Raw genomic sequence first — 25,333 nt, forward strand, 5'->3', positions numbered from 1 at the left:
ATGACTGTGTGGCCACTACCAGCTCCACCACCATCATTACGTTTGCTGATGACACCATCGTGGTGGGCCTGATCTCTGATAACAACGAGACAGCCTACCTGAAGGAGATTAGGAATCTGGAGAACTGGTGCCAGAGGAACAACCTCCTTCTAAACGTCAGTAAGACAAAGGAGTTGATAGTGGACTTCAGCACTAAGCAGAAGAGGAACTACCAGACTTCCGTCATCAACGAGAGCCCAGTGGAGAGAGTGGACAGCTTCAAATACCTCGGTGTTCACATCACGCAGGACCTGTCATGGTCCTGTCACACCATGGTGAAAAAGGCCCGGCAGCGTCTCTACCACCTCAGACGCTTGAGAGACTTCCGACTGCCCTCCAAGGTGCTCAGGAACTTTTACTCCTGCACCATAAAGAGCATCCTGACGGGAAACATCTCAACCTGGTTCGGGAACAGCACCATGCAGGACAGACGAGCTCTACAGAGGGCGGTAAGATCAGCAGAGCGCACCATCTGCACCAAGCTCCCTGACCTGCACTCCATCTACAGCAGGCGGTGCTGGACCAAGGCCAGGAAAGTCGTGAAGGATCTCAGCCATCCCAACAATGGACTGTTCTCTCTGTTGAGGTCAGGAAAGCGATTCCGCTCCCTGAAGGCCAACACAGAGAGACTGAGGAGGAGCTTCTTCCCGCAGGCGATAAGGTCTCTCAATCACACCACCACACAGTACTGACACACACATATGGTTTTTACACACACACACTGGACATTCTGGACATTCGTTTACACTAGTGGCCACTGCACAACTACACCTGGTGGTCATCAATTCACTACATCACAGGTCACTTTAAATAAATCACTTTTAAGCATATTTGCACTGCATAAGTCACTTGAAATATGTGGATTGCACAACCATGGACATTACTATTCTTTCATTACCATTTATTCTAACTCCATTCCACACAAAATTACATAAATATATACCTACTCGTACAGCTGCTCTTATTGTTCTATATTTCTTCATATACTTTCTATATTGTGTATTTTTGTTGTACAGTTATTTTATTTTTAACTTTAATTTTTATATTTAATTTTATTCTTTCCTACTTAAATTTACCCTTTATTTTAATTTTCATATTTATTTCCTATTACTATTCATAGTCTTTTATTTTTAGGTCACGAGCAGTTGTCTAAGCATTTCACTGCATAAAATTTTAATTTGAAATTTGAAAACATTGTCCATTATTGTGCATCCAGGTATAGAATAAGTCTGATGTGTTTAGTCTGTTTGACAAACACTTTGATAGTATTTTGTAGTCTGAACATAAAAGAGCCACAGATCTCCAATTTTTTTAAAAACACCCAAGTCTCCCAAGTTCAGCAGAGATAAGACGGCCCGTGTGCAGCTTGTCGGTAACGTGCCATTGTTTATAGACCAGTTAAAAACCTCGTGTAAATCTGCTCCCAGTGTTTCCCAGAACTGTTAGTAGAATTCGGCTGGAGTCCATCAATTCCCGGTGCTCGCCCAGTAGATAGCCGCTGTACTGCAGTAGCTAGTTCCTGATGTTCGATATCTGTGTCTAATGCTTTTTTTTGTTCTTCTGTTAGCTTTGGTAGTTCCTTTGCGAGTTCCTCTCTGCATTGCGGATCAGTGGCCTCCTCATGGTATGGTTCTTTGTAAAAGTCCACTGCAATTTTTCCTCATTTCTTCACGAGATGTGGTTGTTAGTTTTTCTGTCAGTGGTTTTTATCCATGTGTGTAGTTTTATTCCCTGGTTATTTTCTCTCAAAGGATCTATAAGTCCTCATGTTTTGATTATGTCATTTAGAACTGTAGGATTGAACGTGCGGTTCTTCTGCGTTCCTTTCTACTGTGAAATCCACGGTGTAGTTTCAGTCTCCACCCAGGACTACAATGTGGTTGTTACCATGTTGTGTGACTGCGTCTCTTATTTTGTAAAATGTTTTTAGTCGCTCACTTTCTGTGTTTGAGGCGTAAACATTCATGAAAAAAAACCCTCTTTTCTACCACTGCGTTATAGTGGTTGATTTTTGTACTTTTGCTATTGAATCAAGAAATTTGTCTGTATCTGAGAAGTAATCAGATGCAGCTACAGAACGGCGATACGTTGCATCGAGAAAGTTATTGATTTCTTCTAACGTGTACATTTCAGTGGTTCTGCTAGTCTTCTTCCTCTCTTCTTGGCAGTCGCAGCAGCATTGTTCTCTGACTCGTCTTCCCTCAACACGTTGTCTTCATTATCCTCATCGTCCATGTCCATATCTGTTACATTTACATTACGTCATTTGGCAGACTCTCTTATCCAGAGCGACTTACATTTTTATCTCATTACACATCTGAGCAGTTGAGGGTTAAGGGCCGCGCTCAAGGGCCCAATAGTTACAACCTGGTGGTTGTGGGGTTTTTTAACCTGGGATTTTCCGAACTGTAGTCCAATGCCTTAACCACTGAGCTACCCCTGTCCCTGTTAGCTCCAAATCAGGTTCACCGTCCATACTGGCTTCTTCTGTGGCACTTCTGAGATTCTCTTCAAACATCCGACATGATGTGCCCCAGCTCCGGGTGTCTGCAGTTTAACAGGACTAATTTAAGGCCGCTCGCTAACTTCCCGATGCGAGAGAGCTCACGCTCGATGTCCTCGTTCACTATGAACGGAGCCACGTTAGAGATCGTGACGGGGTGATACCATGATCAAGAAGGTGGTTTGCCCAAGACGAGGCTCAACCATTGCACTTAGGTTGTGCTGACTCTTGCGAATTCCCCAAATGTGGGAATCTCGACTGCATAATTTCTGGTAGTGGGGGACTGCGTTCGCGCTCTCCCCTGATGCTTGCCAAGATGGCGGCGCGGCAGTAGCACGCAGCGGCCGCTCCGGAGCCAAAATGGTGCTACGTTGTTTACGTTGTTTACGTTTTGTGTGTAACGCGGTTATTTTACTCCGTGTATGGATACCGTCGCGACTGGTGTCCGTACATACAACAGCCAGACACTTTTGTTCCTAAATAACCCGGGTAACAACATCCACGATGAGCTGCGGGAAAAGCTACGCGACCTCGGCTTGCTGCGCGAACCAGGCCTCAAAGCCTCGGCGTTGCCTGATGCCGGCGGCCGGAGGAAGGGTCATCGGAAGCGGTGCGCGAGGAAGCAGAAGCGCGGCAAGCGGGCGGGAGTCTGTGCTAGGCTAAAAACAAACCCTAGCCGGCCGGCTCTCCCGTCCATCATCCTATCCAACGTCTGCTCCCTGGACAATAAACTGGACTACATCCGACTCCAGCAGGCTACACAGCGTGAGGTTAGAGACTGCTGTGTCTTTGTTTTCACGGAGACATGGCTCAGCGACAGAGTACCGGACGCCGCTATTCAGCTAGACGGGCTAGCCTCGTTTCGCGCCGACAGAAATGCAGCTCTGTGCGGTAAGACTCGTGGTGGCGGCTTGTGTGTTTACATCAACACGAAATGGTGCAAGAACTCTGTGCTAGTTTCTAGTTATTGCTCATTGCTAGTGGAGTTTGTGATTGTTAGATGCAGACCTTTTTATTTACCACGGGAATTCACCACTGTTTTCATTATCGGAGTGTACATTCCACCTAGCGCTAATGCTAAGGAAGCGCTATGGGAACTGTATACAAAGATCAGTGAACTGCAAAAAACACACCCGGATGGACTGTTTATTGTTGCTGGAGATTTCAACCATGCAAATCTCAAGTCAGTGCTTCCTAGATTCCATCAGTATGTGGACTTTGCAACGAGAGGGAAAAACACGCTGGATCTTGTTTACACAAACATCCCCGGCGCATATCGGGCAGAGCCCCGCCCCCACCTCGGCTACTCAGACCACATCTCTGTTATGCTAATTCCAGCATACAGACCACTCGTCAGGCGCTCAAAACCGGTTCTGAAGAAGGTGAAAACCTGGCCAGCAGGAGCCATCTCTGCTCTTCAGGACTGTTTCGAGAGCACTGACTGGAACATGTTTAGGGAGGCTGCAACTTACGGTGACTTCACTGACTTGGAGGAGTACACGTCATCAGTGACCAGCTACATTAACAAGTGCACCGATGACGTCACTGTCTCCAAGAACATCATCTCACGACCCAACCAGAAACCCTGGATTACTGCGGAGGTGCGTGCACTTCTGAGGACCCGAGACTGTGCCTTCAGAGCGGGAGACAAGGTGGCCCTCAGAACAGCAAGGGCCAAACTATCTCGGGCCATCAGAGAGGCAAAGCGCGCACACGCCCAGAGAATCCACAATCACTTCAGGGACAGCGGCGACACACGGCGCATGTGGCAGGGCTTACAAGCCATCACTCACTACAGGACGACATCACCTGCCTGTGACGGTGACGGCTCCCTCCCAGATGCGCTGAACAACTTCTACGCTCGGTTCGACAGGCAGAACGACGTGGCGGCGAGGAAGTCCACCCCTCCTCCGAACGACCAGGTGCTGTGTCTCACTACAGCTGAGGTGAGGAAAACTCTACGCAGAGTCAACCCACGTAAAGCTGCTGGACCAGACAACATCCCAGGCAGAGTGCTCAGAGAATGTGCTGAACAGCTGGCAGATGTTCTTACCGACATCTTCAACATCTCTTTGAGCAGCGCCGTCGTTCCCACGTGCTTCAAAGCCACCACCATCGTCCCCGTGCCCAAGAAGTCTACTGTGTCCTGTCTCAATGACTATCGTCCCGTTGCACTTACACCCACCATCATGAAGTGCTTCGAGCGGCTCGTCATGAGACACATCAAGAGCCTGCTGCCTCCCTCACTGGACCCACTGAAATTTGCGTATCATCCTAACCGCTCAACGGACGATGCCATCTTCACTACACTCCATTTTGCCCTCACACACTTGGACAAGAAGGACACATACGTTCGAATGCTGTACATAGATTTCAGCTCAGCATTTAACACTATCATCCCCCAACAACTGATCGGGAAGCTGGGCCTGTTGGGCCTGAACACCTCCCTCTGCAACTGGATCCTAGACTTTCTGACCGGAAGGCCTCAGTCAGTACGGATCGGGAACTGCACCTCCAGCACCACCACACTGAGCACTGGGGCCCCACAAGGCTGTGTGCTCAGTCCCCTGCTGTTCACACTGCTGACTCACGACTGTGTAGCAACACACAGTTCAAATCACATCATTAAGTTCGCTGATGACACGACCGTGGTGGGTCTCATTAGCAAGAACGACGAGTCAGCGTACAGAGAGGAAGTGCAGAGGCTAACGGACTGGTGCAACAACAACAACCTGTCTCTGAATGTCGACAAGACAAAAGAGATGGTTGTTGACTTCAGGAGGACACGAGGCGACCATTCTCCGCTGAGCATCAACGGCTCCTCTGTGGAGATTGTCGAAAACACTAAATTCCTGGGTGTCCACCTGGAGAAGGACCTCAACTGGTCCCTCAACACCAGCTCCCTACACAAGAAAGCCCAACAGCGTCTCTTCTTTCTGAGAAGACTGAGAAAGGCCCAGCTTCCGCCACCGATCCTGATCACCTTCTATAGAGGGACTATCGAGAGCATCCTGAGCGGCTGCATCACTGTCTGGTTTGGGAATTGTGCCATATCGGACCGCAAAACCCTACAGCGGATAGTAAGGACAGCGGAGAAGATCATTGGGGTCTCTCTTCCCTCCATTGAAGACATCTACACCACACGCTGCATCCGCAAAGCCAACAGCATTGTGGCTGATCGGACACACCCCTCTCACACACACTTCACACTCCTGCCATCTGGAAAAAGGTACCGAAGCATTCGGGCACACACATCCAGACTGTGCAACAGCTTTTTTCCACAAGCCATCCGTCTTCTCAACAAAAAGGGACTGAACTGATAAACACACACACACACACACACAAACATTATCACTCAGCTTAACTACTACAACTCAACTACATCAATACATCAAAACACTGTGACTGGACTGACAAATCAACACAAGCGCAGACACACTGACCCACACAAACTATCCTACACACATCTGTAAATGCCTCACTGTTTATCTCTTCTGCACAATATTCATTACTTTTTGCACAAATACCAATTCTTGCTGCTATGTTTTTTACTACCTCAACACCATATTTTATGTCTTATGTTTTTTGTTCTGATATGTCGTTGTCGTCGCACTGTCACTTTGTTGTTGCTCGTTTTGCACATTTGCACGTGCACTTTATGTTGTTGTCTGTTGTCTGGAAAAAAGAAACCTGTAGATAGTCTTTTAGTTAGTTAGTCTTTTTTTTTTTTTTTTTATTTATGTTGTAATTTATGTTAGGAATATCTGTCTTGTCTCTGCTAGCCAGCTAACTAGGCCTCCTAGCTAGCTAGTTTAGCTTCTTTGTTAATTTATGTTGTAAGTTTATGTTGCATGTAGCACCTTGGTCCTGGAGGAACGTTGTTTCGTTTCACTGTGTACTAACTGTATATGGTTGAAGTGACAATAAAGCCTACTTGAACTTGAACTTGAACTTGGCGCTCATCGCAGAACCCAGCGGTGAGAAAGGAAAGAAATTTCCACCTACCGAGACCCCGTGTTCTAGAAGTTGATCCACGAGATGTTTTTCTTTTACAAACACGACTACGGCCTTGTTCATCCTTGATGCCGATATGTTTGACATAATCCCACTATCTCTCCTACAGCCACCAGTACCCGCTCCACCAAGACCTCGGGACTCACCTCACAGCGCACACGCGTCAGAATGCCCCGCCCTCTCGCCCCGCCGGGCCTTCTCCCATAAATAGAGGGGAGTTGTTAGCTATTACTTCATTAAATTTTATTTATTTTTATTTATGTATTTAAGTAATGTGTCCCACTGAAAGATAGGAAAAAACTTTAAACAGCTCTCACACCGTCTCCCAGCATGCACCAGTGAGAGAGAGAGAGAGAGAGAGAGAGAGACAGAGAGAGAGAGTTCCCATTGTTCCAGTTCACTTCTCTGTTTTTGAGCTTCATCTCCTTTAACTAGTGTCTCGTGTCCAGGTTTACAGTCGCGCAGGAATTTCTTTTAGAAATACAAATTATAAGGTGATGATTATTTTTTTACTTGATTTGTTCTGGGAAATAACAGCATTAACGTTAATTAAAATAATTAAATGTTATTAGTGTGAGGTGTGTTTCACAGGGCCAGAATGTTCAGCTATTAACCACTTGTCTGTGTTAGTGTGTGTGTTAGTGTGTGTGTTAGTGTGTGTGTTAGTGTGTGTCTGTGTTTTGTATCTGTGAAGTAAAACACTGTTGAAGTTCCTCCTCAAAGTGAAGAGGAGCGGCAGCTCATACAAACATGTTTTGGTTTCGTCTCGCCTGTCCTACACTCCGTGTCTCGAGACGTCACTGAAGCTTGGAGTGAAGGTGTGGAGTCGCGGGCGTCTCTGACGGGGGACCGAAGAGGACAGTTAGAGACAATCAGACAATCTGCAGGACGCCTGACTGCAGCACAGGAGGAGCCGAGACAGAGACGCGACCCGGTCCAACCGGAGGACAAAGCTGCTTTTACACGTCATGACGTTTCTTTAATCTGAAATTTTTTAAACTCAATATTTTTGAGTGTGTGTGTGTGTGTGTGGGCAGGGGGTGTTGAGGAGGGGGGGGGGGGGGGTGAAAAGGTGTCTAAGATATTAGCTTTCAGCAAGATCACATCTCCTGCTGGGCCTAAACGCCAACACACTGCTCGCTCGCTCTCACACACACACACACACACACACACACACACAGCATGTAAAGCAGGTGGAGTGAGTGTGTGAGAGTCCAGGAGCTGGTGTTGATGAGTGTGTAGTCAGAGTGGCGTGCTGTAGGAGAGCAGCGCTGAACAGCGGGCTGTGTTTAACACACCTGAGTCAGCGTGATTATCAGCACACAGCCGAGTCAGCACGCGCACACACACCACATACACACACAGCACATACACACACACACACAGCACATACACACACACACACAGCACATACACACGCTCTCAGCATGAGCCTTAGAATAATCACATGACCAGGCAGTGGCTTAAATACTCCTTTTCAGAGATGTTAGATCTCACTGTCTCACACACACACACACACACACACACACACACAGAAGGTTTAGATTAGTAGTTTGAGATAATAAATATTTACTAACAGTTATTAAGTTCTGAAGTAAGTTACAAAAGTTCTGTTGTAACATTAATATTTAAATTGTGATACAGAAACAGTTTAATATCTGAGTGTAACTTTAAAACTGTTCAGTCTGATTTTACAGTGACATTAATTACAAACATTAATCAGCTGTTTAATTAATTGATTAATTGATTATACAATAATTAGATCTGACCGAGCAATCAGATGATGAGAGACTTTTCATGAGTGCTGATAATACAGTGTAACAGCACTGAGCTCACAGGAGTCACTCCGTGTCACAGGCGTGCTAATCAGAGCAGTTGTGCATGTTTAAGGTCAGGCTAATGCTAACACCAACACTGAGGCTAATGCTAACACCAAGGCTAACACTAAATCTAACACCAACGTTTTTATTTAGTGTGCTGTTTGATGCTCAGGTGAAAACTAAACCCACCTCCAGTTTACACCATTAAACAGACCAAGTAAAAGATCTGTGTGTCTTCTTACACACACACACACACACACACACACACACAATAAAACACACTGAGTCTGTATTTATACACACTTAACATTTATAATGCTAAATACAAAAACTGTAATACAGAATATTTTCACGTTACAAAAGAAATTATAAATATTTGTCAGAAGAGTAAAAACGTCCCGCTGAAGGAGAAGAAGAGAAAAAGTTTGAGAGTCTGATTTGGTCCTCGTTGTTGACGTTTGTCCAGGAGGGGGAACGTTTTTTATCGCTGAAACAGTAAAAGCAGGACAGGGCGGAGCTCGGGGTTCGAGCCGTGACACACCAGGAGAAATAAACACTGACCGGGGCGGAGCACTGATCACATGATCACGTCACATCACCTGTGGAAACAGTGCGCGCGCACACACACACACACACACACACACACACACAGCACATCCTAACGTGTGAAAGGAACGTCACCAGCAGGGGGCGACAGACCAGATCTGTAACTGAGAATAGCGTCACGCGGCCATGATGAGGACACCGGTGGGAGACGAGGGACACTTTCACACGCCAAACACGACCTGTCCCTCAGAGCGAAAAGGGGCGGAGCCAGCAGAGCCCAAAGATTATTACACTCAGGATAAAGACCGAGTTGCTAATCCAAGACGCCACGACACACAACACACACATGAGTAAGAGAGAGACAGAGAGAGTTCTGATTCATAACTCATAACTAACATCATCACGTTCATATATTTAGGAGTCATGATTTAACAGCCAATCAGAGAGCTTGATTTCTCTTCCAACCTAAGACACGCCCCAAACCAATCCCAGACCCACGGTGAGCGAGCTGGGTCAGAACTTTAAAGCCAAAACAGAGTATTTCAGTACCCATAATCCCCCTCTGTCTCTCAGTCCAAGCACGAACACAAACACACACATTACAAAAAAGATGAGTGAAAGCTGAAGAAGTCTGTAGTTATTACACTCTTACACCAGGGCGGTGCGGTGCGGTACGGTACGGTACGGTACACTTACGCTTAATGAAGAGGGACGAGTGGGTGGAGCTAGAAATGGTGCCGAGAGCTGATTGGTTGAATACTGTCTTCACTTATGTCTGATAATCTGTAACTAATCTGAATATTAGGATTAAACACTGAAAGAGATTAGACCCTGCTGTTTACAACAGGAAATGATGTCACCACCTGGTAAGCTCCACCTACTCTCCCAGGTACCTTTACACAGACACCTGTAGTGTACCGGACCGGACCGTACCATGTGGTGGAAAAGCGCCGCTGCTCGGATAAAAGCGAATGAGACGTGTTTGTTGCTGATGTCACTTCCTCCTCCGGTTCCTCTGCTGCGTCTCGGAGACGCGCTTCCACATCAGGACCAGTCCCGTGCCCCGTACGACCCGGATAGGTTAAAGGTCACAGTTCGGATATCACGGGATGCCGTTCAAGGGATCTGAATCTGCAGCTCTTCCTCCTCCTCGTCCGGGTCGCTGGCCGCGTGCTCGGGGTCGTCGGGGCAGAACCGGGACGAGGACGAGGAGGTTCTCATATTCCCGAACAGACCCGGGTTCTGCTGGCGCCTTAGCCTGTCAGAGAACGACAAGAAATCATCAACAGGGGAAACGTCTAAACAGGAACCTTCTGGAAATGTCAGAAAACAGCCCTGGTGTCTGATGATTACGAGTTATTTTACTAAATGTAAGACTTTAATTCTTTATTCATGACTGAGTTTGAAGAAAAGGAACCTCGATAAAGGAAACACTTTCTAGTTAAGAATACCAGTTAAAGAAAGAAAACCAGTTCCTCCAGTGGAGCCCTAACAGTTCCTGATTTCTAGTGAATGTTCCTGCGATGGAACACGAATCTCAGTTCCTGTTTCCTCTGAACGGCACCGACGCCGGCGCTGTTCCTGTTCCTCACGCTGCACTTCTAACTCTATAAACACACACATTTATTTACACACAGCAGGAGTGTGTGGTGGGGCCTGTAGGAGCCACTTGTGTCCAAAAGCAATAAGAAAAGGATTTGATCTGTGTGTGTGTGCGTGTGTGTGTGCGCGTGTGTGTGTGTGCGCGCATGCAGTTACACTGATGTCAACATCATTTTCATGAAACGAAGAGAAAGTAAAGAGACGCTTTAATGCCGGATGCCTGAGGTTCCACCACTGAGAGTCTCTGCTCCGCTGCGGATCTCTAAAGATAGACCAAAATATCTACAGGATGATTTATTACTCTGTGTGTGAGTGTGTGTGTGTGTGTGTGTGTGTGTGTGTGTGTGTGTGTGTGTGTGTGTGTGTGTCTGGTGATGATTCAACTTTAATGTACATTTATAACGCGCCATGTGTTTGTGGAGTTGAGCTAAAATTGTTGTTAGATGAGGAAAATGAAACAGGATACAATAAACACACACACACACACACACACACACACACACACACACACACACACACACACACAAGATTAAGAAATATAATCCAAGAGTAAACTCCTATGATAGAAGATATCCTGGCCCTCTCTGAGGATAGACTCACTCACACATGCACACCACAACCTCTTAGTGTGTGTATACAAACAGATTAACACACCCACTCAATAAACAAATATGACCACACACACACACACACACACACACTGCAGGACAGAAGACTTTACAAATCTTTACAGTCTCTCAGTAACATGTGTAAGGGTCATGGGTAGCTCAGTGGTTGGGATTGGACTACAGTTCAGAAGGTCCCAGGTTCCAATCCCACGACCACCATGTTGTCCCTGTTGGGCCCTTGACTGAGGCCCTTGACTGAGGCCCTGAACCCTCAACTGCTCTATAATCAGATAAAATCTAAACCACCCTGGATAAGGGCGTCTGCCAAATGCCTGGATGTAAGAAGCTGCGGTCTGGTTTTTGCCCCAACACACACCACACAGAGAGTGTGTGTGAGGGGATGAGATAGAGAGAGAGTGTGTGTGTGTGTGTGTGTGTGTGTGTGTGTGTGGCTGCTGGTGACAACAGGAACCACGTCCTCTGACTTTACATTAAAAATAATCAACCGTCACACCGTCCTGTCATTCACTGTATTTTACTGTAACACACACACACACACACACACACACACACACACACAGTGTGTTTATGATGAATTATATAACAGTCCTTCAGTGCTCTGACGGGAATCGTCCGCCGCTAAATGTCGCTAAGTGACACATCACATGGTTCTGAGTGCACTCACGCGCTACAACACTAAAAGCTTTTCAATTGAGGTCACTTAGCGAGGATCTGTGTACTCCAGAGACCGCAAAATACACAGGAATACACTGAGAGAGTGTGTGTGTGTGTGTGTGTGTGTGTGTAAGGGAAGGAGAGACGTTAATCCCACCATGACGCAGGTCTTCAGACAGAGCGCGCTCAGATTCCTGAATATTTTAGCATTTAAACTCTCTTGTTTCTCTCAGAGCCGCGAGGAGAACACCAGCGTTTACGTGCAGGGTTTAGCGCGTTACGCTTCATCACACCGCTACTGATTATACACACACAGATTAAAGACAATAAATATCCGCCGGCTCGTCACAGACTCTTTATTTCGCAGATCAGGTCATGTGACAGAGAGAGACGCGCTTCTTTTTTCATTTAATACCCTGTAAACCTGCTGCTCTCCGGTCACCGTGACAACCACAACCAGAGTTCTCCTCTGCCAGGCCACCCTCGGTTTCCATGACAACCGAGGACACACGCTCCATCTGTCACCAGACTGGCTCCACCCTTTTCTGCACAGCCATGACTACATCGAAGCCTGACCTACCAGCTCTCCGAATGTTCTCCCTCACACTCGTTTACACTGTGGCCCCGTACGTCTCTCTCTCTCTCTCTCTCCTTCTGTTTGTCCTTCACTGTATCTCTCTCTCTCTTTCACTTTCTAATTTCTTTCACAGAGAGTTATAGCAGCTAACACTAAGTAGTTTTATTACATAAATTACTTTTGTAATAATCTTAACAGTTTAAACGACGTGTGTGTGTGTGTGTGTGTGTGTGAGTGTGTGTGTGTGTGTGTGTGTGTGAGTGTCTTGAGTCATCTGCCTGATTGGAGGGGTATCAGGCTTCTTCAGGTCTCCCTGTTACTACGGTAACCTACAGCTAGGAAGCTGAGAGTGTGTGTGTGTGTGTATGTGTGTGTGTGTGTGTGTGTGTGTGTGAGAGAGAGAGCAGTAAAAGAACTAGATACTACACACTGTCAGCTGTGGAGAAAAGAAGAAACCTGAATCACTAATCAAGACAGAAGGCTACAGCAGAGATCTGTGTGTGTGTGTGTGTGTGTGTGTGTGTGTGTGTGTGTACCTGGACTGTAGGTGCTCCAGCTGAACTTGTAGGTTCTCAGATTGCTCCACTTGCTCATCCAGAGATCTCTGCAACTTCCTGCTCTGGTTACGAGCATCATCCAGCTGAAACACACACACACACACACACACACACACACACACACACACACACACACACACTTAGTGATCTATAACAGTACGTCATTATCTCCTAAACAAATCCTGCCGTGTCAGGTGATGGAGAAGTGGGCGTGGCTTATTTTCTCTTTGATTGACAGTTGCGTTGCGAGGTGAAGTAAATATCTGTACATCGAAATATTTGTGATGTTTTTCCTGATTCAGATCTTAGAACAAACACTGGACTCCAAGTCCCAGAATGCACTGCTGCTACACGATGATGTTTAGTCACACATTACATCTCTTTTCCTCAATACCGCCATCAGCATTGCATTGTGGGTAATGTAATGTTTGAAACCAAATAAAAGTAAAGCAACAGGTTAATTAAGGACGAATGTAAATGAATCAGATGCTGCTGAGATTCAGGGGGCGGAGTTTTAACCGTGACGGAGCGCTGACCTCATCCTCGGCCTGACCCAGCTCCTTCTTCAGCTCCTCCACCCTCAGCCTCAACTTCTTCACCTCCGCTTCGTGCTGCTCCACGCGCCGGTTAGCATGAGCTAGCTCCACCGTCTTCTCCTGGTACTGCTTCTTCACCTTCGTGTGGACGTGACGCATGTCTGCTAGCTCCTGCAACACACACACACACACACACAACACACATGCGTCAGAGTTGTTTTCTCACACACATCAACAGAGTTTTGTGGCTTTAAAGTCATTAGCTGTGGTTATGTGTTTCTTTAACCTGATTAAAATCAGTCTGATCAGATCCCAGTGTTACTGTTCACACAGGGCATCTGATCCGATCTGATGTGTGTTCACGTCCAAAGCAGAACAAAACCCGTCTGACTGCTCGCTGTTAAAGCTTTAAGGTCAAATCAGGCTTCCTGTCTTTTCTGATAAATCCCGCCCTCCGCATGATGATTGGTTAGTGTTATCTGTGATTGGTTAGAAGCTTTACTGTGTGTGAAATGTGAGCCAATCAGAGCGAGAGAGAGAGAGAGAGAGAGAGAGAGAGAGAGGGGTTTGTTCATACTAAGTTTACTGATCAGGAACAGAAGCTAAACTCACAGAAACTCGTCACGCCCCCTAGTGTTACCTCCACGTGGGGCAAACACACACAGATAGAACATATTTATTTCAGCGTGAGAGAAACAATCATCCCGCATCTTTACATGGTGAATGTTCACCTACTGAACAGATTATTAAAAGTTTATACCCCCCCCCCCCATTCGGATCAGACTTCCCACGGAGGGGTCACATGACACAGGTTTATGACTGGGTGAGTATTTCTGATATTAGTGAAATTGTGTTTTATGAGAATATAACACATCCTGCTGATTTCACAAACAAACAGCTTTAACACATTTAGCTGTAAAAACTGAAATCTAATCACAAGGTCACACACACACACACGCACAGAGCGCAAAGAACCAGATGTTCGTCACTGAGAAGCTTCCAGAAACTCAGGACGTCACTACAGTCAGTGAGACGCACGCGTGTGCTGCTCTGACGTGTCGCCGCTTCAGTCTGAGGCGAATTCAGACATCAGACAGGAAGGCAGTGCAGGGGTGTTTATTCAGGACAGGGTTTAATATCTCTTCATAGCATAGACACCCACCCCATGAGAGAGGAGTGTGTGTGTGTGTGTGTGTGTGTTTCTCAGACAGCTCTGAGAATGTGAAGCAGCAGGAAAGCGGTGAGTCGAAGGGGAGAAAAACAAAAACACAAAAACTCTGCATCATCAGTAAACATCAGTACTGAATAAAAGCCTGTGGGGTTACGCCTTTATCCGCTCTGCACCACCTGACACACACACACACACACACACACACACACACACACACACACACTCTGCAGCTTCCACCACATCAGCAAACATTATATTTAGAAAAATAATTAATAATAAAAAAAGGCATTAACAGTAAAATACTGTGAGACTTTTGGACTCAATCAAATACTAAAAATATGTTTTAAAATAAAAGCTATTTATATTTAGCACAATACATTAAAAGCAACAAACAACAATAATAATAATACAGCACTGGGAAAATAAAAAAAATATATGGTACATATTCTCTTATGCTCTACATGGGATTGAACCCAGACCCTGGAGGTGCGAGGCCACAGTGGGAACCACGACGCCACTGTGCCGCCTATGCTGCTTAAAAAACACAAAATATTTTACATAAATGATTTAAATAAATAAATAAATAAAAAAACTCCATAATTAGAAAACACTACATTAAAATACTTAATAAATAAATAATATAATAAATACCTACATAAATAACTGCATTACATTTAAAACCCTAAACAATACAGTGAAACCTTGGACGTGTGTATAACGTTTTGACTCTGTGTGTGTGTGTGTGTGTGTGTGTGTGTGTGTGTGCGCGTGTGCGTGCAAAGGATTTTTTTTATATTTTGTGTCCATGTATAGTGACTGCTCTTTAGTACCTGTACTAAAAAAAACAATCCTCGTGAAGAAAAAAAAAAAGTTATTTTCGAAGTTGAAGTGCAGGTTAATTAATTTGTACTTTATGTTTTGTACGAGTGTCTGCGACCTCGTCCGTGTAAAATTTTTAATTGTATAGTTATTGCAAATCGACAGACATACAGGACCTTAACTGACCAATACATTTAAAAATGCAACTGTACACTCGTAAGCACGTTTTAAAATCCGTACAGCGCCATCTGTTGAATTTTGAGATAAACTAATGATTCAGGTCGACTTTTCTTTACGATAAGGGTGTTTTTTGTTTAAAATTAAAAGTAGAATATCTTCTCTTACCGCGGACCGACTGCGATGAAACAAAGACGACATGTTACCTCAAGCCCCATTACAATTGAAGATACAGACAGAAATTCCAAAAACCATCTTGATGTTTTTTATTACTCATCTTACATCCTCAAAATTGTACAAACACGCCCACTTTATGGCTTTATTATATGTGTAGATTCATCATTTTTCTATGAATATTTTTGGATTGTGGAACAAATCATTAGAGTTTTCATTATTTCTTATGGAGAAAATTCACTTTGATATACGAGTGTTTTGGATTACAGCACGCGTAGGGAACAAATCATGCTCACAATCCGAGGTTTAACTGTGGAAAAATGTAAAAAATCCTCCACATTATAAAAATCGTTCCCCACAGAAATAAAGGTAACACTCTGCTGTAAAAACACTGAAAATGCTTCTTCTTAACACTAATATTGAAACTCTCGGGGTTAAGAGCTCTCTCACGTCTCTGCTCACGGCCCGGTTCTGATGGAGCGTTCCTCTTCACCTGGAACTGAGTGTGTTTTATTCTGTTTTTCAGTGTAACATTTCCACTGGCTTCACTAATAAACACGGCTAACAGATTACAACAAGGTGTGTGAGAGTGTGTTTGAGTGTGTGTGAGTGTGTGTAAGTGCAGTAAAACACACACTGAGGGATTTTATTTCACATTACTGAGCCTTTCTCCTTTCACTGAGACAGAAAGCAAGGACACAGGACAAAGGGGCGGGGCTAACAAGGGGCAGTCCTGTCAATCATCCCAGCCTCACCTGCCGCTCATATCAGGGAGAGAAGACGAGCTCCTGGCTGAGACAAGGCCGACTTTTACTTTCCTCACTGTCCGCCTCACCGCTGGATTTCTCTCTTCTGTTCATTAATTAATGAAATTTAATTAAATGTGTAAATCTTGTTATTCTGAGTGATAACTGAGTGATTATTAGAGGATTAACACCGCGCAGGAACACACACTGAACTCACAGGTACGTGTGAAGAAGGGAATGATTTAATCACACACACACACACACACACACACACACACACACACACACACACCACCCTGATGGCCTTCAACAGATGATGAAAGAAGAGAGATGAAAGCGAGCGAAGGAAAGAAGCAGAGCGGATCTTAGTAACACATCAATAATTAAAGAACATAATTAAAGCGGTCATTTCTATCACCGTGTCCTGCATCAGCTTAACAACCAGCTGGGGAGAGAGAGAGAGAGAGCACTGTGTGTGTGTGTGTGTGTGTGTGTGTGTGTGTCATTGATTTTTAGGTCACAGGCAAAAAGAACGAGTTCCAGTTGTGTTTTACTGAAAAGAGCAAAAACACACAGCACAGGATATGAAGCACAGTCATTGTGGTGTGGGTGAGTGTGTGTGTGTGTGTGTGTATGTGTGCGTGTGTAAGTAAGTGGTGTTTTGCAAAATCAGACTGAGTGATTTAGTCTAATCCCACAGGGAGACGGCAAATCTGATCTGAGCTCGTCTGGGACGAAACCAGCTCTTTACATTCAATCTGTTAATTAACTGTCTGGCACGCACTCTGTGTGTGTGTGTGTGTGTGTGCGTGTGTGTGTGTGAGAGAGAGAGAGAGATTCAGTATGGATTAAATAAATCCAGTTAATTTTAAAAGAGTAGAGCCATTATAACAGAAAGTACAGAAACAGCAGCGTGTGACGGGGAAAAACTGCTCAGTGCACGTGAACAGTGTAAATGCACACCACAGGGGGAACACGCATCACACACGTCACAGGAGGAAGGCCACATCACACACGTCACAGGGTGAACACACCAGGGGAACACAGATTTGGAGGAAACACATGCCACATGGGAAACACACGTCTCAAGGGGAACACACGTCAGAACGTCTCAGGAGGAACACACGTCTCAGGGGAGCCAATGTCGCTAAACCATCGTTAAAGAGAAAAGTGTTAAAAATAAACCAAAACACTGAATGTAAATACCAACGCTCAAGCGGAAAGCAGCGTCTTCTACACAAACGACTTAAATATTATTTCTAGAGTTAAACCTGAGTGTAGCGCGAGTGTTTGTTAAGTGCAGACGGAGCGACGATGAATAAAACACGCTGCGGGCTGATGATCCACGATGAGGGAGAAACGAGGGATTAGTCATGAAGCTGGAGCAGAAACGCAGGAAGTGCGGCTTAATGTCTGACACACCTGCAGGTATTTTCAAAAAGTACTTTTTTTTTTCTTGTTATTTCTAAAAAACATTTTCCATTCACAAGAAAACACAAAAACTCTTGAAAGTCTAAACACACCTAACCAGCAGGGGGCGATAACCCCAACCGTAACCCTAAAGCCATGCTGGCCAATCAGAAGCCTGAAAAATAAACAGAACTAAGAAGTGAGAAGCACAAAACAGAAGTTATTTTACCTTACGTATGAGACAATAAAAATATTTAACAATGTGTAATAGGAGGGCTGCACCAAAAGTAACGCACAAGTGAACACGACTCATTATCTCTCGGATTCTTTATAAAAAATAAACTTTGTGGCAGATGATGATCTCCTGCTGCGCTGTACAGAGACGACTCCACTGACGAGAGCGATGTGCACAGATGGATGAAGAAGTTTAAAGAACTGGAAACCAGCACTAAAGACAAACCACACAGTGGGAGACCATCAGCTGTAACAAAGAGGAGTCGAGAGTCGGGTTCGAGGATGGTGCGAACGCACGGCGTGTGATGGAGACCGCGTTGAGTCGTACCGCCGTATAGAGAAAGTGATCTGAACAACCGGAGTCTGTTAATGAAAAAAATTACAGCAACTTTTGCATTTCTTTTGGAACAGCCTTCATAAAGCAAGCGCTGATGTCACAGGGCACGAGGATGAGGGTATAGAACATCAACCGTCCCTCTGACACCGACCCACCTCATTACTGATTCCAAGTCAGAGGCTGCGCGACTGTGCAGGCTACGTTACTCACACATGGTGTAAAGATGGAAATTGAAGTGGACTCCTAAGGGCATGAAGTACTCGAAAATTAGATTATGTCAGGATTTAGAAGAGAGATGCCCTCACTGACTCTGACCCACTGTGACAAAATAAATCACATCAGAACAAATTTAGATAATGGAAGAGAATTAAACTTTTAAGCCGTTGGGGAAATATGAGTATAATAATAATAATAATAGTAATAATAATAATAGCCCCAGAACTCAGCTGTGTAGCTACAGTAAGATGATTACACCCTCACCTGCCTTTAGGGGGCATAATGACACGGCTGAACAGTTTCTTTAGTAAGAGATGAGAGAGAGTGAGTCCTACTGGATCCTACACAACACCGCTCTCTATTAAACTGACGACTGAAGACTGGAGGTAAGCTCCGAGGTGAACCCGAGTTTCAGACGGAGTTCTTCACTGCTGGTGGTATTGCTCGCACACACACACTTCCAATCTTATCATTTTGATTCATACACATTCACATTTCGTACAAACGTCCATATTTCTTTTTATTGTGTGAAGCTACTTTGCGACAATAACAATTCTTTAAAGCGCTACACAAATAAAATAAAATTGAATTTAATTGAACTGTTGAAGTTCTCTAGAAAAGAGGCTCAGTTTACATCCTGTGGAGATTTGGTTCAATTATCCTGTTTAAAACACCCTTTTTGAAAACATCTACACATGAGGAACTGCACTAGACTGAGTCCAATCTCATAAAAACCGTACTGTCGATTTAACAGAAGTTCTGCAGGAACGTCAGACAGACGGCGTCTCGGATTTACAGACTGTCGAACAGCTTGATAAGCGATGATTCAGACAGTGTGAAAGTGCTGTGAGAAGAGAGCGCGGAGACTTTTAACTGGAACATGGAGGAGAAGAAATTAGGCCAAAAGATCATTTACACAAGATAACATTTTACAGAGATATGATGGGCGTTCAAGTCAAAGCGGGACTTTTGATTGTACACAATAACAGAACTCAGTCCTGAAAGTAAAAACTCCCTTTATCTCTCTATATAATCCCCTGATACACTAATGCACTTATCACAGTGTTTCACTTGTTCTTGGACACCATTAAGGGAGAGAGTTCTCTCAGTACACCGGAGCCGTGATCAAACTGCCTGCTTTACGTCTGAAACGCCGGCCTCTCAGGAACTCCTTTAATATCTTTTGTAAACATGTGTACATGTCTTGGAGCGAAGTCAGGACTGTACGGGGGACGTGGCAGTAACTCCCAGCCGAGTTCCTGTAATGTGCAAGTGATGTTGGTAAATGAGTGTGTGTACAGTTCACACACACACAGCTGCGTCTCTTCCACGAGATGACACTAAACCCGACCTCGGCCGGGATCGTCATTCATAAACGTACGATCTTCTTTAGAACGTTTCACTGGATGTTTTACTGCGACTGAGAATCTCCGTATTGTGACTGAAGTCTTCTGTAAATGTCGGTTTTACGCTTCATTCACCAGAAACTTCACCACAAGTCCCGGTTTAATTTGAACGCCGCTCGTATTTAGCACACTTCTATGACACTGCATAGAATAGCCTGGAAATGATAAAATAAAAGTGATAACATAAACAACAACAATAATAATAATAATAATAATAATAATAATAGTAAGAGTGCAAGTTGGTACACTGTATTTTGGAACACTCCCCACAGACGGCGCTGTAAGTCCTGAGTCACGGGTTCGAACGCTGCTGTGTGTTCATTCAGAGACGGGACAAAAATCCCCCGAGCGTTTTTAAAACCTACTCTTTTTGTTATTACGGTGAGAGTAATTACAGCCTCCTGAGTCACACAGAGACACAGAGTTAAAGCTAAAGCTTAAGATTTAAATAAACCAGTAGATACAGTGGTACACAGCGCCTCCTAGGGGTCTACGCTAAACAAGGTGATCTCTTTATACAAAATAGATGAAAACAAGGTGTTGACTGGACTGCTTTTTTTTTTTAAAACATTGATGAATGTAATGTCTGTTTCGTGTAACTATGTGATTTTTCCCCCCCTATTTCTGCAATTAAACTAAAGTCCAATATCTCATGTTTATGACCAGGAGGTAAAAAATTTCTTATGATTGTATGAAGCTGCTTTGCGACAATGACAAGTGTTAACAGCGCTTTACAACTAAAACTAAATAGAACTAAAAATTAATGTGATGTTTTCATTCCTTTTATTTTTTACGTAAAAAAGCTGTTCTTGTTGCTAGCTGTTCGCTAACTGTCTACGTTTTGATTGTGTCGACCAATCAGACGCGCCGTTTCCTCTTTGACCTCAGACTTGTTCAGCGTCAGGATAAAAATATATTTAATCTGAGTTTATTTAATATTTCGACTAAACTGATGTCTTTAACTTTAAGCACTTCTTTTATGTTACTGCTCTTACTTTGCTTTTAAAATTTGGTAAATAAGTAAACATTTAAATATTTATTTACGTTTTTGAAAATTCATTAGAAGTCATATTTTTGAGTGAAATTTTGTTCTATAGTTTTTTATGTTAGTTATCACTTACCTTAAACAACCTCATGCTACATTTTATAGCTGAGATATAAATAAGAGCCAATCAATCTCTCTCACACACACACACACACCTTCACCTCTGCTGCAGCACCTGTAACAGCAGGTATAGAGTCTAACCTTCACTTCGGCAGCTTTAGTTTCCCATTAAAGATTTCAGCGTCCTGACAGCGGTGACCTTTGACCCTGAGGTCAGAAGCCGCACTCTCACTTCACCGTGATTTTTCAGCTACCGTTTTTCCCCCTAAGTCCTGTTTTTTCTATTATTACCCCGAATCAGTTCCTCCTGAGTGGCTCGCTGTCCCTCAGCACGCTCTGCTCGTCTCCTCATGGCAGAGCTTCACCTTCATTTCCCCTCTGCCTTCCTCCTTCTCCTCCTCATACCGCGGCCACTGGGGACGGACTTCCAATTTTTTTTTTTCCTGATTCAAATTGCTAACAATTTTTTTTAACAGGGAACTCAAAATCAAATAAAATGTGACCAGACCAGAGTCGAGTTACAGAGAAAATCAGGTTTATAAAAATAAACTCTTTAAATCCAAATCTATTTGAATAAACGTCTTAAATACGCAGGACATTCTCTCTATGAAGTCAAATCAATCACTATCACTCTATTAAAGGAACAACACACACACACCCACACTCACACACACACGTGAGGCAGTAGATCAGCAGTAATGGCGTGTCACGGGCGCAGGAGAAACTCTGCAGTTTGCTCCAGTGGCTCATAAATAAAGCGCGGCGGCAGCAGGTGATAATGGAGTCGTTCAGAGCGACACCGCGGTGGAACCTGCGCTAATGGGAACGCTTTACACAGGTCAGGGATCAGCGCATGGCAAACACACACACGCATAGATTTATTCCACACGGCCGTGCGTATTTTAATCCAAAGTGAACCGTTTCAATCTTTAATCGTCTTTAAAATTAACACAGGATCTCAGGGGCGTGTCTCTCGGACTGACGGGTTCCTGGGTTTCCCAAAATGCCCTGCTGCAGCCGCGTAGTATGACTTCACCTTCGCTTCTTACGCTAAGATTGCGATGCTGTAGTCTGTCCAAAAGTCTAATAGATTATATAACATAATTTAATCATAGTAATGATACTGAGAAAGACAGGCAAAGAGAGAGACGGAGTAAAAGATGGACACTGAAAGAGAGAGACAGGCAGAGAAAGAGTGTGAGACAGACACAGAAAGAGAGAGAGAGACAGAGTTGAAGACACACAAAGAGAGAGCGAGACACACATGCAGAAAGAGAGACAGAAAAACTCAGAGAGAGAGAGACACACACAAAGAGAGAGAGATAGAGAGAGACAGACAGAGAGAAAGAGCGAGAGAGAGACAGAGAGACTCAGTAAATTAGAATCGGACTCATCAAACTCTCACTGGAGCAGTAGCTGAAAATCTCAGAACCAAAACAATCCATTTCACACTGGCTTTATTCCAGACGGAGCGAGTGCACGGTACAGGAGCTCATTTACACACTCACACACCTCCGAGTCCTAAACCTGTGTGTGTGTGTGTGTGTGTGTGTGCGCGTGTGTGTAGCCAGTCAAGGCCACTAAGCTTGCTTGCACCAGAATGCGACGCGCTGCAGGCGACTCGGCGCAGACGAGCACAGACACGACCTCATTAATCACTCTGACTGGCCCCGCCCCTCCATAAGGAATGCGGGGCGAGGCAACATCTGTGTGGATGGGCTGGACAGATGTTGGCAGGATGCTGATGCGCTACGGAAAAAACACAACTGCGAGCCGATACACTTGATACCCACCTGCAAAAGTTTGTGCACCCCACAGAATCAGGAGAAAATTATTTTAAGAAATGTCTTTACATTTACACAAACTAAACAAAAACAAACAAATAAATAAAGTGTAGAAGGGCGGGTCAGAGAAGGAAATGCTCCTGGGGCTTTAGGGGAGGTTACTGAGATCCTACCATGGATACACACCACAGACACATTATGGTCATGTGACCTGATAATGATGAAGCGTGGCCACGTCCCCAAGAACAAGCCCTTAAGTACAATCAGAATAATCAGTGTGTATTAACCTGTTTTTTTTACACACACACACACACACACATGCACGCGCGCATACACACACACACAAAAAAAGCAAAGAAAGCTGAACCAGAAAGGAAACAAAAGATAAAACACACTCCTTGTGGATTTAAGAACTTGGTGTGAACTACAGTCAGCGAAGTGAGCTTGACCTTCATGTGACCTCTTTGAAGAAGGCTTTGATGTAACAGTTATGGACTTTACACATCAAAGCGGCTCAGATCTGAGGCTGAATTCCAGAAACAAAAACAATATTCTGATCTCTGTTCTGATCTCGGACGTCTCGCGTCTCTCTAGGCTGCTCACTCGCTTTCTGCCTGTTCATCTCTACAGCTATTAACACCCACATCCCTGAGTGTGTGTGTGTGTGTGTGTATGTGTGTGTGTGTGTGTGGTAACGGGTCCAACGGTGAGAGAGCAGAGTGAAAGCAGCAGTGTGATAAAGAGGAAAAAGAGACTGTAAAGACAAAGAGGTTCCTTTATCCTGCAGTGAGATGCTGCCCTGTGTGTGTGTGTGTGTGTGTGTGTGTGTGTGTGTGATGAGGCAGAGCTGCTGTCACTACCTTGGAAAGGACTATTTCTCTCTAACGTCATGTCTCTGAGTGTTTTATTCCTCTTATTCCTTGGCAACTCATTAACATCAGACTTCAGATGTATTCACACCTCCACCAGTACGGACACACACACACACACACACACACACACACACAGACTGTTACACAGCACTGACACTGGAGACTCCTTCATTACACTAATGCTACAGAAACCGTTTTAAATCTGTTGTCATCATCAGGGAGCGCCCGGGGAATGGGCGGTTGCTATGGAAACCATGACGCATAAGAGCGAGCACTTAAATATAAACCCGTCGCTCCGTCAGAGCCGCTTGGAGAGAACTGATCCTTAACGAAAAAGCCGAGGCATTTTATCCAGTTAGTGTCTATTTTTGGCCCTACACACACACACACACACACACACACATACACACACACTTTTGAAAGTAGTGTGAGAGAGAGAGAGAGAGAGAGAGAGTGGGGAAAACAGGAAGAGAAAACAGTGAGTCGGGGTCGAAGCAGCACAATGATCTCAGTATCAATCACAATTTGTTCTAGCCCCTGGTTCCCCGCAGCACCGACATCCCACCCCCCCCATCCAGCCCCGCCCGCACCCCCATCGACCCATTTGCCCCAGCAGCTCTAAAAGAACCTCATCAATCTCTCAGAGCTTCTGTCTGGGGCCTCAGGATAGCTGCTAGCACACGAAAACACTGTTACACCACACACACACACACACTCTACAGAAGCCTCTGCATCTGACGACATCATCGAGTCTGCTGTGATACGACCCGGTCCAAAACGACACGCAGACTCCAGACAGTATCTCTTCAATATCACCACAATATTCTCTTCTTCTTCTACTCAGAACAAACACCAGACAAAATCTACTGCTTAGAGTTACAGCCACAATCATCTTACTTCTCAGTTAAATCATTTACACACACGGTTAAAAAATGCAAAACAAAGTATTCTTTAATGATGGTTTTGCAGATGGGTTTGGTTTCAGTCACCTTTTTTTTTCAAAAAAATAAATCAAGGCATCCTACAAATGTGTGGATCATTACATCGTTCCTGTCTGAGGCATTGAGACAGCAGCTGGTCCAGTGGGCGGAGTTTCTCTAAAGGGCGTGGGGCGAAGACTAGAAGATTCAGTTATTTGTCACATGGACTTTAAATTTTTTCGTACATCTCGGTTATGAAGCCGGAGTCAGAACACAGGGTCAGGCAGGATACAGCGCCCCCTAGAGCAGACAGGGTCAAAGGCTTAACAGTGGCAACTTGCTTCCAATCAGTAACCCAGAGCCTTAACCGTCTGAGCACTCAATGTGTACCCACACACACACACACACACACACACACTTCTTTACGCTTCCTGTCTAATAATCAGGAGAAAAATGACGATGGAGGTTACACACAGAGCAGGACA

General features: G+C 44.7%; 1 protein-coding gene and 1 non-coding gene across 2 annotated transcripts in view; one reads left to right on the forward strand and one right to left on the reverse strand.

Annotated features, from left to right (window-relative positions):
* Positions 1-2,682: 2,682 nt before the first annotated feature.
* Positions 2,683-2,846, forward strand: LOC128543506 (U1 spliceosomal RNA). The gene has a single exon (XR_008365733.1). It is a non-coding gene; the product is annotated as a U1 spliceosomal RNA (small nuclear RNA).
* A 5,822-nt stretch (positions 2,847-8,668) lies between these two features.
* ccdc102a (coiled-coil domain containing 102A) overlaps positions 8,669-25,333 on the reverse strand; it is a 46,225-nt gene continuing 29,560 nt past the window's right edge. The window contains exons 7-9 of the mRNA XM_053512945.1: positions 13,478-13,648; positions 12,921-13,024; positions 8,669-10,180 (exon numbers count right to left, since the gene is read on the reverse strand). Of these exons, the coding sequence (XP_053368920.1) occupies positions 10,039-10,180; positions 12,921-13,024; positions 13,478-13,648 (417 nt within the window). The 3' untranslated portion in view covers positions 8,669-10,038. The remainder of the gene's footprint in view (positions 10,181-12,920; positions 13,025-13,477; positions 13,649-25,333) is intronic.

This window comes from Clarias gariepinus, chromosome 15, assembly GCF_024256425.1.
Source record: "Clarias gariepinus isolate MV-2021 ecotype Netherlands chromosome 15, CGAR_prim_01v2, whole genome shotgun sequence".
In the NCBI taxonomy this organism is placed as follows: domain Eukaryota; kingdom Metazoa; phylum Chordata; class Actinopteri; order Siluriformes; family Clariidae; genus Clarias; species Clarias gariepinus.